We start from the raw sequence: 16,292 nt of genomic DNA, 5'->3' as shown, positions 1-16,292 counted from the left end.
TGGAAAGAACTGCATCTTGACAAGATAAAAAGTTTTAACTTTCCTTTTGATACAGGAACTTTGTCAATTTCTTAAAGAATAGGGATTATTACATCATCCCGAAACCAAATAAAGACACCACATCACTGAAGAATCTGAGACCAATCTCTCTTCTTAATGGTGACTATAAAATACTGACAAAAACAATTGTGAAGAGATTAGAAAAAGTTATTCCAAAAATTATTAACCCTGACCAAACCGGTTACGTTAAAGGCTGTTATATCGGTTAAAACGTTCGTTTAATTTTGGACATTATGTCATATACAGATGAGAAAAATGTCCTGGGAGTTGCCCTTTTTATTGATTTTCGAAAAGCTTTTGACACCATTGAATGGGATTTGCTTATCGACACCCTTAACAAATTTAATTTTGGACCTCACATTATAAACTGGGTGAAAATCTTTTACAATGTTACCAGCTGTGTTTTAAACAATGGCCATGCGTCAGAATTCGTTGCTTTAGAGAGGGATGTCAGACAAGGTTGCCCTCTGTCCAGATTGCTTTTTGTGATAGGTATCGAAGTTCTTGCCAATGCAATTAGAAACAAGAATATGATAAAGGGATTTAAAGTAGGTGAGAAAGAAATCAAAGCGTCTTATATGCTGACGACACCAAGGTTTTCGTGCGAGACCTGGATTCTATACCAGAACTACTGGTACTTCTAAATAACTTTAAAAATCTCTCTGGCTTAGAAATTAATGCTACAAAAACAGAAGGGATGTGGCTCGGTAGTTGGAAAAACAACCTTGAGACTCCGTTTGGTTTTCGCTGGCCACGAGACCCAATACAATTCATACAATTCACGCAAAGCAACCGAGTTAAATTTTGTAGAGAAAATCCGGAACCTAGAAAAGACTTTAAATAGGTGGAAGAGAAGAAACCTTACATTTCGTGGTAAGATAAACATCGTTAAAACGTTAGGTCTTTCAAAATTAATTTACAATACATCTGTACTCATTATCCCTGAACAACTAATTAAAGAAATTAACTCAATAATTTTTAATTTTATTTGGGATGAGAAGCCCTCTAAAATCAAGAAATCAACTACTATTGGTGAGAGAAAACATGGAGGACTTAAAATGACTGACTTTAATATCTTGAATAAAACCTTAAAAGTCGCATGGATACCACGCATAAAATCCGAAAACGTAGCATCCTGGAAAATCATCCCTAACGCAGCCCTAGAGAGGTATGGTGGATTACACTTCTTGACAAATTGTAACTGACATTAACACACTACAGGTCGGCAATTTACCACCTTTTTATGGTGACGTACTAAAAGAATGGCGAATGACTAAAGATTCTATAAGAAGTGTGACTCCCTCACTTATGAAGAGGTAATTTGGAAAAGTTGGTTTGACCGTAGTTTCTCGGTTATAAGGCGCACGGTTTTTTCGAGGAAAATCTGTTTTTTCTTGGGAAGTTTTTGCCAAAATTGGGGTACGCCTTATAGCCGAATATTTTCACGCAAAAAAATCTAACGACAGCAATTTTACTGGAACTTACAGTTAAAACTAGACAAATAAAAGACACTAAACATTGGTCATTGACTTTTTTAAGATTTGGTGGTTCTGAAAAGAACCGGGTGGCTCTGAAAAGAGCCGTTGTTTTTTGTTTTGAAATTTGTTGATGTCTAGTCTTCCTCCTTGCTATCCGTGTCAAACTCGTTCTCCAGTTCATCATCTGCTTCCTCCTCTCCAGCTTCTTCTTCGTCCCACACAGCTTCGTCCTCGGTGCCGTCCAGAGCATTTGATATTCCACAGCACTTGAATGAGTTCGCGATCAAATTAGCGGGTATCTCTTGCCATGCCTTTTGGATCCACTGCAAAACCAGTTCTTTGCTCGGCGCACGCTTCTTCCCCGACGGAGTGTAAGTAAACGGACCGTTCACCATCCAAGTCTGGTATTGGGATTGCACCTTGGTCTTAAAAGGTTTGTTGATACACTTGTCCAGGGGCTGCAACACGGGCGTAAGTCCACCAGGAATAACTGCGACTTCTACGTTTCGCCTCGCCAGAAGATCTTTCACGGCGTTAATGTCAAATGCCCACGGAATGAATCCCACACGAGGAGAGCTCTTTGGTCTGGGGTGTACCGAAGATTGCGTCGAATCCACTCCATTACTCCCAGAAATTAATAAGAAATACAGTCTTAGAATGCTAGAAAGCTTTATTATCAAGGCCGCATTGTGTTAAACAACTGCACGAGAAAAGCTAACAAACTGAAATTTGCATACGCGCGTACGTGCTAAACAGCACGGCAGGTTTCTTTCACAGGTCACAGGTCACAGGTCACCCAAAAATATGCCAAAACGTCATAAAACAGATGCATACAAGTGCGTCCCAAGTGCAACTATAAGAGCTCTTGTTTAAAAAAAAAAAAACGCGTGGGGGAAATCAGTTGTAGCACTGAAATAAAAAAAAAAATGATCCAAAGAAAGCCAAGACTTATTTCTGTTGAAAATATAAATTGTTTGTAGCCTTTCAATATAATATGAAAACGAAAGAGGCTTACACTGATCCGTGAATTATGCATTTACTTATGCGTGATTTGTGAACCAACGACTTTTGCGGGAATAAATCACTTTTTTTGGAGATTTTATCGTCATTAAAGCTCGTAAACTACACCAAACTAGATGTAAAACCTGTCCATTCCACGCGACTGAGAACTAACCACAGCGACAGTGAACAGGAGGACCTAGAATCTAGTCTGTCACGATGTGTCACACATGCACACGGCATTTCGATGCATCAAAATGGAGGGTTCTGTATGTTTTGCGAAACGTGGATAGAATTTGTATTTTTATGTAACACATGATTTAGCCTTTGCATTTTTACGTGAAAAGTGATTTTTTTTCTGTTAACGTGAAGCTGTTTTTGAATTTTTTGTGATGCGTGAAAAGGCCGATTACAATGCGTGAAATTGTTTTCAGAGTAGGTATAGGGGACCCTCTTGTTTCTGTTTAGTACATACTCGTAAAGATTTCAAAAAAAATGTAGAAATAAAACAGTTCAATTTGCTATCATAATGAATTATCTTATTACGGTAAAATATATTAACACTACATGTCTGAAAGCTACATTTCAACCCATTTCGTACATATACCACCCCTAGAAATTTTTTCATTAAAATTATAGAATCAAACATTTTTAGTTAGGGTTTGTTGCATGGAAACATCGATAAACCTCTCGTGAATCTCAGTAATTGTTACATCGCGAAATTTACTGAGTGTTTTGATTGTGACCTGTGACCTGTGAAAGAAACGTGCCGAAACAGCACGTGCTAGGTAACACGATACATCAACAATGAAATTCGAATCTCGTTTCTGAGAAACAAGAAGTTTACTCGTCTCACTCGCTTGTCGAAAAGATGCTGCTCAGAATAAACAGTGTTTTAGCTTACCTTCTTCGTCCATCCAGCCCTTCTTGTGAACGGAGACCTGCATCCTTGGTGGCACGTTCATTTTCAGCTGTCGAACTCCTTTGAATATGACCTTCGGGGGAAGTTTCTCGCCGTTCACTTTCACCGTTAGTGTAACTGTGAAACTCTGCTTCTCGGCACCGCATGACAACACTGGAACTGTTCTATTCCCGGTGAACTCCAAGGTTCTGGTGGCTGGCAGCTCAAACCGCATTGGCGTTTCATCCATATTGAGGATACGACTTAAATCATACCCCCAAAGCTGGCGAGATCTCCGGACGAATCGATGAAATTGGATAACCTTGTCTTCCATGTCGGCCGGGAGTCGTTGAGCAAGAGTGGTCTTCGCTCTCATGGAGATGGAGTGGCGACGTTTCCAGTTCGTGTACCAGCCATCGGATGCTTTAAATTCAGGGTCGGTGCTGAGTTCTTTTGCCTTGAGTCGAAGCATCATGCCGCTAACTGACAGACCTGCAACAACAATTAAAATAAAGTGTCAGTTCCTTGATCAAATACAATGAACATAAACAGATTTATGGATCATCAGTAACAAACACATTACTCCAGATTACTGGAAATGGAAAAATAAACTCAACAATGCTTACCTTGACTTCGCTGATCGCTGAACCAGTCGGCTAATTGCTGATCCATCTCAGCATACTTCGGTCGGAAGCGTCCCATAGATGCACGCTTCGCTGTCCTCCGCAGCTCGCCGGAAAACAAAACGTGTTGTTGGTTACGCCATTTCCTAACCATGGATTCTGAAATGCTGTATTCATGAGCAATTTCACGGTTGTTGTTTACTGCCTCGGCCTCTGCAACGATTTTCAACTTGAAGTTGAGGTCATACGAATGACGGCGAGAGCTTGGCATATTTACGATTGAGATTTGACTGTTTACGATGAGAACGTATCAGTAAGTTTTGCAACTGTGTTTAAGTTCGGCTTGTTGATGTTTTTATAATACAAACTCGGATCGTTGAATATTTATTAGAATCTTTATAAAAAACGAAATATGTTTCCTGAGCAGGAAAGCTGAAATTAATGTGTATGTGTTGTTTGTTTACACTCAAGTTTATCATTAGAGGTGCGAGCTTTTAGCTTTTGTTTTCGTGTATATCATTAAATGTGTGACTTTTTCACTTTTGTTCACATTTACAGAGAGTTCGCGTGCTAGTTGTGCCAAGAGAATAAAAATTTATCTTTATGAACTCTTCATTTCTTGGTGCGTCTTATAACTGAGTATTTTCACATAATTTTCAGTTTGGGAACTTTGCATGATTAAGTTGCCAAGTTTAGGGTGCGTCTTATAGCCGAGTGCGCCTTATAACCGAGAAACTACGGGTATAATTCGAATCCAGGATCTCCTTCAAGAGGACAGTAAATTCCTGTCCTTAAAAAACTTTTATTATAAGTTTAAGCTCAAAATGCCCTTCACCCTCTACTTTGGTCTTATTAATGCTATCTCAACTTCTTGGAGGTTAGTATCTGAAAATCCTCCTTCCCGATGCCCAGAAAGTGAGGAAAAAGAAGAAATCATTTCCACCAATTATGTGTACAACTTGCTGTTGAAGAAATTCTTCGTACCACCTACTGCTGATCACCCCACAAACCGTCCGAAAAGTGTACGAATTACATTTCCAGATCAAGTGTGACATTAAAATATCAATGTTTCAATATAAGATAAGACACAACATTCTGGCAACTAAAATGTCTCTTTCTAGAGCCAAAATGTCTGACAACGATGTATGTCTTCAATGCTTGGCTGATACACACTCCCTAGATCATACATTCTTAAGCTGCTCTTCCGTTGTAGCCTTTTGGAAGACCTTTCAATACTGGTGGACAAATAAAACAAAACAGCAACTAGCATTATCAAATAGCAAACTAATAAGAACTTTATAAAATTATTACTATCAGAGTATGTATCAATCATTGCTTTTACAAGTTTGGTGGCCCCTAAAAGAGTTGTTTTTGTTCATAAGCATAAGCTTATGTTCCTTGCTGTTAAACAGTATGAAACCTTCATTAAAAAATATTTTAACCAGTTTAAGGTCGCCATTCCAGAGCAGCTAAATGTTGTGCAGCAGGGAATCTCCATTTCACCAAAAAGCTGTTTACATTGTCACACTGAGTGACATCAAGTAGTATCAATTTATCGACCACCTGGACCCCAAGAGTGAGATCTTGATGAGCTTGAAAAATCTCTGTCTTGTCATCAATCCAGCGGATCTTGTCCACGTATTATTCTTACTGGTGATTTTAACATTAAAGATATTGCATAGCATCAGTCATCATTGTCTTCAAGTCCACAATATGGCCTGTCCTTGAACCGAAAGATGTTAGCTACATTGATAACTTTGCTGTTTCCCAATTGGTATCATCTCCAACTAGAGGTGAATCAATGCTAGATCTTGTTCTAACAAGCCATTTTGACTTAGTAAGCAATCTTCACATACACTGTAGGGGAGGGGATAAGTGACCACTCAGCTATATCCTTTGATCAAATCTGTCATTTAAAGTCTCTAATGAGAAACCAAGAACTGTGTTTAAATTTGACAAGACTGATTTCAATGCAGTGAAATTAGATGCTAGCGAGTTGAATAGAGCCTTCTTTGTGAGAAATCCATTGGAATGTTCTATTGAAGATAATTGGCAATTTTGTAAAGCAGGGCTGATAGAAATTGTATGTAAGAGAGTCCCTAGAAAGAAACAGGGTACATGGGCTGACACTCCATGGATCACAAGAGATTTAAAAAGACTGCTGAGAAAGAAGAAGAGATTGTACAACAATTTTAAGCAATTAAACAACCCAGCTCACAAACAGAAATATCTTCATTTTCAAAAGCAGTTGAAGGTGAAAATATGCAAGGCTCAAGATGATTTCATAGCAGAAACATTGAACATTAACCCTGATGATAAGTTTTGATCTTACATTAAGTCTTAGAGACAGGAACAGATAGGGGTTCCATCCCTAAAAAGTGATACAGGACTTAAGGTGGATAGCCTTAGCAAAGCTCAAACACTAAATATGCAATTCCAACAAGTATTCACACTGGAAGATGTGACAGTTTTTCCTGATAAAGGGCCTGGTAGTATGACAGACGTGGATCCAATGATTTTTAATGTTAAGGGAGCCAAAAACACTCCTCCATAGCCTTGATAGCAAAAAGACAAGGGGTCCAGATGATATCCCCACCCATATTATAAAGGAATCAGCATCTCAGCTTGCTGAAAGTTGTCTCCTTCTTGTTTAATCAATCTTATGACACAAGTCAACTGCCTGAGGATTGGTGTAAGCTAATATTGTGCCAGTCATTAAGAAAGGAAGTAAGCAAGACCCAAACATTACAGGCCGGGACTCTGTGTAAGGTGATGGAACATGTGGTCTATCAGAGTATTATGCAACATTTAGAGAAGAACAACATCTTGAATGCTAATTAAATCAACATGGAAAAAGCATTTCTGTGGAGCTCAGTTGTTACTCACCATTGAAGACCTTGCAAAGAATATGGATATTGGATCTGAAATTGATCTTGAAATTTTTAATTTCAGCAAAACATTTGATAAAGTGCGTCATTAGCAATTACTCTCTAAACTACATTATTATGGAATACAAGACACTCTCATGGATTAATTCCTCGCTAACATATCAATCACAGTGTGGTGGGATGTGTCGAAAACGAAGACCGAAGACCTAAGACCCTGTGGTCTAAAATGAAGACCCACCAGTCTAAAACGAAGACCCACCAGTCTTAAACGAAGACCCACCGGTCTAAAACCAAGACCCACCAGTCTAAAACGAAGACCCACCGGTCTAAAACGAAGACCCACCGGTCTAAAACGAAGACCCACCAGTCTAAAACAAAGACCCACCGGTCTAAAACGAAGACCCACCGGTCTAAAACCTTTTTTTTCTTCAGGAAAGATTATACACTAGGCTAAATTGCTTTTGTTTTTGTAGCGCATAAATTAAAATGTCATCTGAGCGTGCGGCAAACTTGACAGTTGCTTTATCTCAGTCGGTACAACGTGTCAAATTGTGTAATGAAAGTAAATTCCAACAGTATAAAAATAGACGTTTTAGTGACGATTTTATTTCGTCACCAATATTTTTAATTGATTATATATTAGCCAAGTGTAAAAACGAACAACAGTTACAGAACTGTCGTGGTTTTGATATATGTCAAAAGTGTCATACACCAAACTTGAAAATTTCACTTTAGTCTCATCATACAAACAAAAAATGTTATTACTTTGACTTTTTACAGAACAGGCTCTTCGTTTTGTATCAGATGACGTTTACATTTCAAAGGCTTGTGCCGTTACATGTATGGCTGTTCGAGAAAGTTGTTGCGTAGGTCAAAAGATGACTTATCTTTAAATTTTTGTTGAAATGAACAGTCCGTACATTAGATTAAGTGTTCATTTAAATGTGTCGGAGTTCGAGTAATGATTTTTCTTCTGATAGCACAGCTCAGATGTTTTTGCTACTTTAATTAATAGGGCTCACACTGGTGCACTTAAGGTAACCCTAGGGACACCTACATGACCTTTCACTACAACAACAACAATCAGGAGCCCATGGGATCTTGCAACAATTTATTGCTAGTTCCATATATAGATGGCAAAGCTGACATAATAACAAAACTACGAAAATTAAACTACTGTGCTGTAGTGACGATTGCACACTAGTATGTTGGCTGGTTTTAAGTCTCTTTGGGCAATTCCTTTTGCGTGGAGATACGCCAGTCCGCCGCATGATTAATTACATTGTGGAATCCTTTGCAGTTGTAATCATTAATTTGCAGCAAGAAATCAGAAAGCAAGCTGACACGCAAATCGTCGACGCCAAACAGCTTGAAGTCAAAGTAAACTTATTCAAGCATTATCGCCAGCTGCTGATGGCACACTCCAAGCAGTTTCACAATGTTGGGGTGCAGAAGTCTATTGAGAAGAGCTACTTCTTTGAAGAAAAGTTTCTTCTCGCCTTGGTCAAGGACATGCAACATTTTCTTGACAACCATTGTTTTGACATTTTCCTCAGTTCTAGTTCTGTGGTGTACACATTGCCAAAAGCACCTTGACCAAGCCGCTTTTTAACTTGCAGAGCGTTACAATCAAAGACTTTTATGTTCGCGATACTTTCTGCAGAAGATTGTTGCTTTTTAAGAATTGGGGAAGCTTGAAATGCCGAAGAAACGACATTCTCAACGCAGGGATGCATGTGAAAGTGATAACGTAATTTTCCCGGGAAAATCAAATAGACCTCTTTAGACTGTTACGTCATAGGGTGAACACGTGACTTACATTGGGTAAACAAACATTCGTGTTTGCAAAGGAATTACAGCGAGAGACCGCGGAGTTAGGATACGTTCTCTTCTTTCGACGTAATTTCGCTTGTTTTCGTTCAAAATGGTGCACTACTGTTGTGCTTATGATTGCTACAACAACTCAACTATGGAAGAGCTATCTTGGCATGGATTCCCAGAGGACAAGAAACTCCTCAAGGTGAACACATGTAGCCTGATCGCTCGATCGCGTAAATTTGTGTTATATGTGGACCTGTAATTTAATCTGTTTACCTTGTAGGTTTGGATCTCTAGGATAAAAAGGGACACGAAGAAAGATTTTGCGGTCACGAAATATTCAAAACTTTGTTCAGTTCACGTCCGAGAGGAAGATTTCGTAAACCCTCACGCTAATAAAAGGTATCTGAGAGCCGGCGCTTGTCCATCAATTTTTAGCTGGACTAAACAAACACCTGAGCGATCATTACCAGAAAAACGAAGAAAGATCGAGGAGGTGAATCTTTTCCTAGAATCGGAATTAACGGAAACGGCATCCGAGGGTGAAGGAGAATACGACGAAACTGGTAGGGAGAACTTTGTCTCGCGTTCCATTCAATCAAACATTGAGATACCTTGCGAGCATAGGTTCTCGGTGAGTGTTTTGAGAGATCTAGTGCACAGAAGAGGTAATGAAAAGAAATATTTTAGCCATTTAACTGGGTTTTCCAGTTATGAAAAGTTTCGAAGGGTACTTGAGTTTGTTCTCCCTGGTGGTCATCGAAAGCACATCACATACTGGAACACGAAGGCGAGCAAAGAGCGCAAAATTGATACGTCGTTGTTATTCGACTCTGATCAAGAATCACAAAGCGATGATGATGGGAGCTCGGAACCAGAAGCTGATCCTGGTTCTTCAAGAGATCATGTTCTATCTGTGGAAGACGAGTTTTTACTAGTTATGATGAAGCTTCGTTTAGGCCTAACCAATCTTGACTTAGCAATGAGATTTAATGTCGCAGAAGCAACAATATCAAATACATTTACTACATGGTTAAATCTGTTGTTTATACAACTTGGCACCCTGAAGATCTGGCCTCACAGGAACGTCATCCTAGAAAACATGCCCAAAAAGTTCAAGGAAGATTATCCCAATAACATTATTATAATTGACTGCACTGAATTAAAAATTCAGTGTCCATCCTCCCTTGTTATTCAGTCTCAGAGTTACTCAAACTATAAATCTACAAATACATTGAAATCCCTGGTAGGAATCGATTCCATGGGAGGCTTTATGTTTGTCTCACAGCTATACACAGGGTCCATATCCGACAAACAGATAGTTTTTAGGAGCGGATTTCTCGATTTACTGTCAAGAAAAAAGGAAGTATCAGAAATCTTGGAAGGTGACAGCATAATGGCTGACAAGGGGTTTGACATAGGAGGAGACTTACAGAAAATCGGACTTCAACTTAACATTCCTCCATTTTTAAAAGAAAAACCTCAATTTAATGAAAATGAAGTCATAAGAACACAAACAATAGCTAAACACGGGATTCATGTAGAAAGAGCCATTGGGAAGGTCAGGTGTTTTCTTATTTTCAACAGTAGACTCCCAATCAGCTCACTGGGAATCATAAATCAACTTTGGACAGTGTGCTGTTTGCTCTCAAACTTTATGGATCCTATTTTAGCTGAGGAAGTCAAAGACTAACTTAAAAATCAAGATCTACTTGCAAAACAAAACAGTGACAGAAACATGAGATACATTAAATACCCTGTACCTAATGCTACCAGGGAAAGTTAAGTAATGCACTTGTTTGCAACAATAACAAATACACTTGTTTTCCTTGCTTTTCCATTCAAAGGAGCCTCAATTGGTGCATTAATGATGATGCAGTATTAACAGTTACTACTCTCAATGGGCTACACTGTAGGTGTGGCAAAGTGACTGTTCACATGGATTAACAGATGTTGCCCTCTCTTTGCTCAAGAATAGAATGCAATGCTTAAAATAAAACATGGTTAATTTAGGTAACAGCGTATTGTTCCAATAGGTAGGATCAAAGTTAATACGTTGTACAAAAAGACTATGTGATCCTGATAGATATATTACAAAGTCACACCAAGGTAAGCCACTAAGGGCAAGTTGTCCCTGGATTTGTGCATAATAACCCTTTTCATCATCAGTTCTAAGCTTTGGGACTCCATCAACCATACTGTAGGGGAAGTTTCTATCCTCGCATGCTGCTTCCATGGTGTGATTCCTCCAAGTGCAGGGACACTTGATTTCTAGTAATCCGAAGGGATGGTCAGAAGTTGGGTCAAACACCTTACCATCTGGGGTAGCACCAAGGTAGGGGTGGGTGGGGTTAACAACAAGACCACTGTCATATACTGTAAAGTTCTTATCCAAGTGTTTCTGCATTTTTCTTGCATAGTGAGATCTAACTACTTTTTCATTTTGTTTTCCATGACGAATTGATGCTACATTTGAAAGATCCTTTGCTTCAAAAATACTTTTAAGAAATGGCTCTGTAGGCTCTTTTTTTCTATGAAGTACTTTCCCAAAATTTGAAGCTGTTAGTCGAAGTTTACGTTCTTCAAACCATGTGGGCTCCTGAGCTTGACTAACAGTGTTGATCTGAAGGTCCCAAGGTCATTCAATGTTTATGCTAATGCTTTGCAAAATTGGATCCGACATTGTATGTGTAAAGCTACTGGGAGGAATAAATGGCTGACTGCATGCACTAGAAATTGGAATCTTGGGAAAAACCAAAACCCCCTGGGGTTGCTGATCCCTTGGAAGTGTTACACAATTGTTTGGTTTATAAAAAGCAAAGGTTGTATTGGTTTCCTTTAAATCAGTCAGTTGATACCCTAAAGTTGAACCAAGAGGAACATTCCCAAAAACAGTATGTGTAGCTGTTGAACATTCCTGATCACTGATCAGGTATGAAAAAGGGGAATGTTTTTCCTCATTTGAAAGGTAATGACACATTTCCATCTCATCGTGCTGCTTCCACCCATTTAACTTGAGATGTTTACCCCTTGCATCATAAAGTTTACAAGTTACTGGAGCCAGTTTTTGCTTGCCACCTTGGTCAGACGAGGTTTTGACAAAGGTACATTTCATTACTGGTTCTGGTTCAATACTGGCACCTCGTGGCTTGTGCCACTACTGCGGCACACTTGTACAAGTTTGATCTGCTGGGATCTCCGTGATCCCCAACATACTCCAATGATTTAGCAGGTACAACAAGGCAAAAACATGGTTACAGTGGCCTCCAACCCTGCAATTAAGTTATTTGTATTTTGTCACATTGCAACTCATCAATACAATACATTTACATACACATGGAAATATGACTAAAATTTAACTCTCTATTAGTAATTGCACACTGTAAACAATGCAAAAATATTGATTTCCATACGTTATTGAAACGTGATTGTATATGTTGCAGGTTAAATTGGTTCTCGGGATACATCTGTTTCCAACCTAAGGTGATTTGTTTCAACCTGAACATAATTTATAAACAATTTATTGGACTTCAAAATAATTCAGATTATTGCTAAAATTGCTATCTACAGGTTAAAGCAGATTAATGTAGGTTTGAAACAGATTTTACCAAAAAAAAACATTTCACCTGCTAACATGCACACTGACCATTGGATTTAATGAAAGCATAATTAGAGCTTTCAAAATCTGGATAAAATTTAATGAAAATTTTACCGCGTCCAAAACAAAACACAAATCTTTGTATTTTTGATAAAAAAAATTACGGCAGGTTCAAAAAGCCCAGTTAACTATCGTCGGTTTTAAATCGACGAAACACTTTTCGGCTTAGTATTCGATGTGTACGTGTGACCTGTAATCCTGACCTGTGGAATGTGACCTAAACTCACGGCCTACACCAGCGTGATAATTATATTGTAATTGTGGTGGAACTTCGAGTTATATTTACCCCGCTCTGCATGAGCATTCTGCTTCTTCCACATTTCCTTTATCTTCTCTGTCTGCAGCAATCTTCAATTTTACGGTATGAGGAGCTTCGCTCTTCTTCTGGCTTCGGAAACAACAGCCTTTGACATAACAAGTCCTCGATCGACTGTCTTCTTCTCTCACGAATACATCATGAATGTAATTTTCTGTAAAGAATTTATAACCTTTTTCTCCAATTTCTTTTTTTCCACATCCTTTTAGATGATTTACTATTGTAATCGCGGACACTTTAGCGAGATTTCGCAACGATTTTGTGCACACTACAACAGAAAGTTCATTAGCGCCCGCCATCTTGAATGTTTTGTTTACCCAATGTAGACCACGTGACCGCGAAGCTAAAGAGGTCTATTCTTGTAGTACGTGGTGAATAAATTTGCGAGTCACACACAGTGGTGGTCTTATAAATTTGCGAGTCACGCACAGTCAACCTTTGCACCTTTATATGATAAGGACAGTAAAGCAAAGAAATGAAGTCACCTGGTCGTAATTTGCTCATATGCATTTGAAAAATAGAATATTGGTAACGACAAAATATACTGAAATTGTCACTAAAACATATATTTCTATACTGTTGAAATTTAATTACATTACAAAATTTGACACATGTTGTACCGGTTGAGATAAAGTAACTGTCAAGTTTGTCGCGCGCTCAGACGACATTTAATTTATGCGCTACACAAGTGAGGGATGCATGTGAGAGTGATAACGCAATTTTCCTGGGAAAATCAAATTCTTGTAGCATGTGGTGAATAAATTTGCGAGTCACGCAAAGTGGACCTTTGCGCCTTTATATGATAAGTACAGTAAGGCAAAGTAGTGAAGTCACCTCATGATAATTTGCTCATATGCATTTGAAAAATAGAATATTGATGACGCCAAATTATACTAAAATCGTCACTAAAACATATATTTCTATACTGTTGGAATTTCATTGCGTTACACAATTTGACACGTTGTACTGACTGAGATAAAGCAACTGTCAAGTTTGCCGCGCGCTCAGATGACATTTTAATTTATGCGCTACAAAAATGAAAGCAATTTAGCCTAGTGTATAGTCTTTCCTGAAGAAAAAAAAGGTTTTAGACCGGTGGGTCTTTGTTTTAGACCAGTGGGTCTTCGTTTTATACCGGTGGGTCTTCATTTTAGACTGGTGGGTCTTCGTTTTAGACCACAAGGTCTTCGTTTTAGACCAGTGGGTCTTCGTTTTAGACCACAGGGTCTTCGTTTTAGACCAGTGGGTCTTCGTTTTAGACCACAGGGTCTTAGGTCTTCAGTCTTCATTTTTGGGTCTTCATTTTCGACACATCCAGTTGTGGTGTGGTGGATGGTGAAGCCTCAAGTGTTGTAAAGGTGACCTCAGGCGTGCCACAGGGCACTGTCTTGGGACCACTTATGTTCCTGTTGTTTATAAATGACTTTCATGAGAACATAGATAGCACTCTGAGATTATTTGCAGACAATGCCTTGCTATATCAAACAATTAATTCAGTGAACGACTGTGCTATCTTACAAAATGATATTGGGCCAAGAGATGGCAAATGCAGTTTAATGTGACCAAATGCCACACAACGAGGTTGTCACAGAAGAAGCAATCTGTATTGACAGATTACTTCATTGGTGGTCAGAAGATGCCCCTAGTGACAAGCCATCGCTACCTGGGAATTATGCTAACTACTGATTTATAGAGCTCTCATGTTAGTAATATTGTGAATAAGGCTAACTGGTCACTTGGCCTTGTTAAACGTAACCTATATCCTTGTTCTGAGAGTACAAAGCATTCTGCATATGTAGCCATCGTCAGACCGAATCTGAAATACCTTACAGCTGTGTGGGACCCCAACTGGCAAGATCAGATTGATGCAATTGAAGCAGTTCAGCGACGTGCAGCTAGATTTATCAAAAGAGGCTACAGTAGAAACTCTTACAGAGATGTTAGAGTCATCAGATCTAGATCCTTTAATCATCAGACGTAGAAATCATAGATGAATGTATTTCATTCAGCAGTTTACAACTCAACTGCATTGCCATTACGTGATTATTTTTTACCCAAACAACTCATTATTAGATCATTTTCTAAATTGTCCTTTATACCACCAAGTTGCAATCACGATTATTATTTTCATAGCTTCTTCTCAAGGATGATAAGAGACTGGACTTCTCAAGATCATTGTGTCTCATTAATTAGAAATACAATTAATTTATTCATTTTCCATCTTAATAGTATGTAATTAGTTTTTATAGCGTTTTACAATTAACTTATTCATTTTCAATATTTATTTATTTATTTTACTTTATATTGATTGGATGCAAAAGCGTTATCAATTTTAAAATGTAGATGTGGATAGATGAATTGAAAGCCACTTGTGTCCAGTACTCTATCTCCTGGTGAAATGCCTGGCTACTAAGCTATGAAAGAACAAACGAAAGTGTTCTTCCAACATTGTTGTTTAACATAAAATTCTATTGAAAAGTTGACAGGAATAAACAAACTGGTTTAAAACTATTATACCCAGCCCATTTTATGAAGCTCAAATAGGCATAGAATATTTTGTAGAGCGCTACACCTCTACATGTTTATCACTGGTCACTTTGTACTTCTTCTCTTTCATGTACATATAAAATGGTGGCATGTTACCATGGTTGCCAATGGTTTTTGCTCTGTTGTAGAAGTTTATATTCAACCGTATGACTGAACTTGTTCATTTCTACAAAATGAACTATACGGCTTTAGTGCTCTACGATCACACACTTCTAAATAATGATCGAATTCTATGACTCTACGCTTCTCTGATCGAGGATTCCTGGAGGCTTCCTGGTCTTTCATATATAGCCAAAGCAAAAGAAATGGCAATGTGTAATGATACAACTTGTACTCAAGCCTGAACCAAAGTCGGTTACATTTGCACAGCATAATGTTTGAAATTTGGCCAACACAAGTAATCTGTAATTGAAATTTTTATTTATCACTATATTTTTATTCTATTTTGGGGGTGGTCTGTAGAGTGGGTCTGTAGGGGTAGTCCATCAACCGGTCCATAGGGTAGTCCGTGGACCCAGTCTGTAGTGAGGTTTGCAGAGTGGGGTCAGTGTTTTTGGGTTACCCTCTGATCAGACATTGCCACATAATAAACTCTACTGTTGTATGGCTCTGTGACTCCACAATGAAACATTTCTTCATAATAAACCCCACCACTCTACTGCTTTATGATCACACATTTCTACATAATGACTTGAGGCTCTACTGCTCTATGATCAAATGTTTTCTTGTACGTTTTTCCCAAGTTCTTGAGGATGATATAGAAGTATTACAGAATATCTAAGAAATCACCTTGGCCAATCCCTCTGTAAATTGTTAGTTGACAGAGCTCTTAAATTAAAGTAATTTGAAACTATTAGCTTAAAGGGACTTTGTTCCTTTCTCACTGACCAGAAAGCCAGAAAGCGATGGTTATCAATGTGTTTGTCAGCACAATCTGTAGATGACTGATCCTGTATAGTTGACTTTGCTAATCACTTGCGTTTGCTGTTTCTGTTGCTCTCTGT

The 16,292-nt window shown here is 38.5% G+C and overlaps 4 protein-coding genes across 5 annotated transcripts in view; 3 read left to right on the top strand and 1 right to left on the bottom strand.

The window, feature by feature from the left end:
* The window catches only part of LOC145495224 (inositol polyphosphate multikinase-like), a 341,608-nt gene that overhangs the window by 274,855 nt on the left and 50,461 nt on the right, over nucleotides 1-16,292 (top strand). The gene's annotated exons all lie outside the window — the stretch shown is intronic.
* LOC145495209 (alcohol dehydrogenase class-3-like) overlaps nucleotides 1-16,292 on the top strand; it is a 134,829-nt gene that overhangs the window by 117,157 nt on the left and 1,380 nt on the right. The window lies entirely within an intron of this gene.
* On the top strand, nucleotides 8,814-10,460 carry LOC145495713 (uncharacterized). The gene is made up of 2 exons (XM_081475320.1): nucleotides 8,814-8,969; nucleotides 9,051-10,460. Exons 1-2 carry the CDS (start codon nucleotides 8,874-8,876, stop codon nucleotides 10,458-10,460), a joined length of 1,506 nt encoding a protein of 501 aa, XP_081331446.1. The 5' UTR covers nucleotides 8,814-8,873.
* Nucleotides 11,180-16,288, bottom strand: LOC145495240 (uncharacterized). The gene is made up of 2 exons (XM_081474837.1): nucleotides 12,712-16,288; nucleotides 11,180-12,039 (listed from the first exon to the last, which is right to left on the bottom strand). Exons 1-2 carry the CDS (start codon nucleotides 13,038-13,040, stop codon nucleotides 11,925-11,927), a joined length of 444 nt encoding a protein of 147 aa, XP_081330963.1. The 5' UTR covers nucleotides 13,041-16,288; the 3' UTR covers nucleotides 11,180-11,924.

The sequence above is a fragment of the Orbicella franksi genome, chromosome 8, assembly GCF_964199315.1.
Source record: "Orbicella franksi chromosome 8, jaOrbFran1.1, whole genome shotgun sequence".
Taxonomy (NCBI): domain Eukaryota; kingdom Metazoa; phylum Cnidaria; class Anthozoa; order Scleractinia; family Merulinidae; genus Orbicella; species Orbicella franksi.
This window is presented reverse-complemented; position numbering and strand designations above follow the sequence as displayed.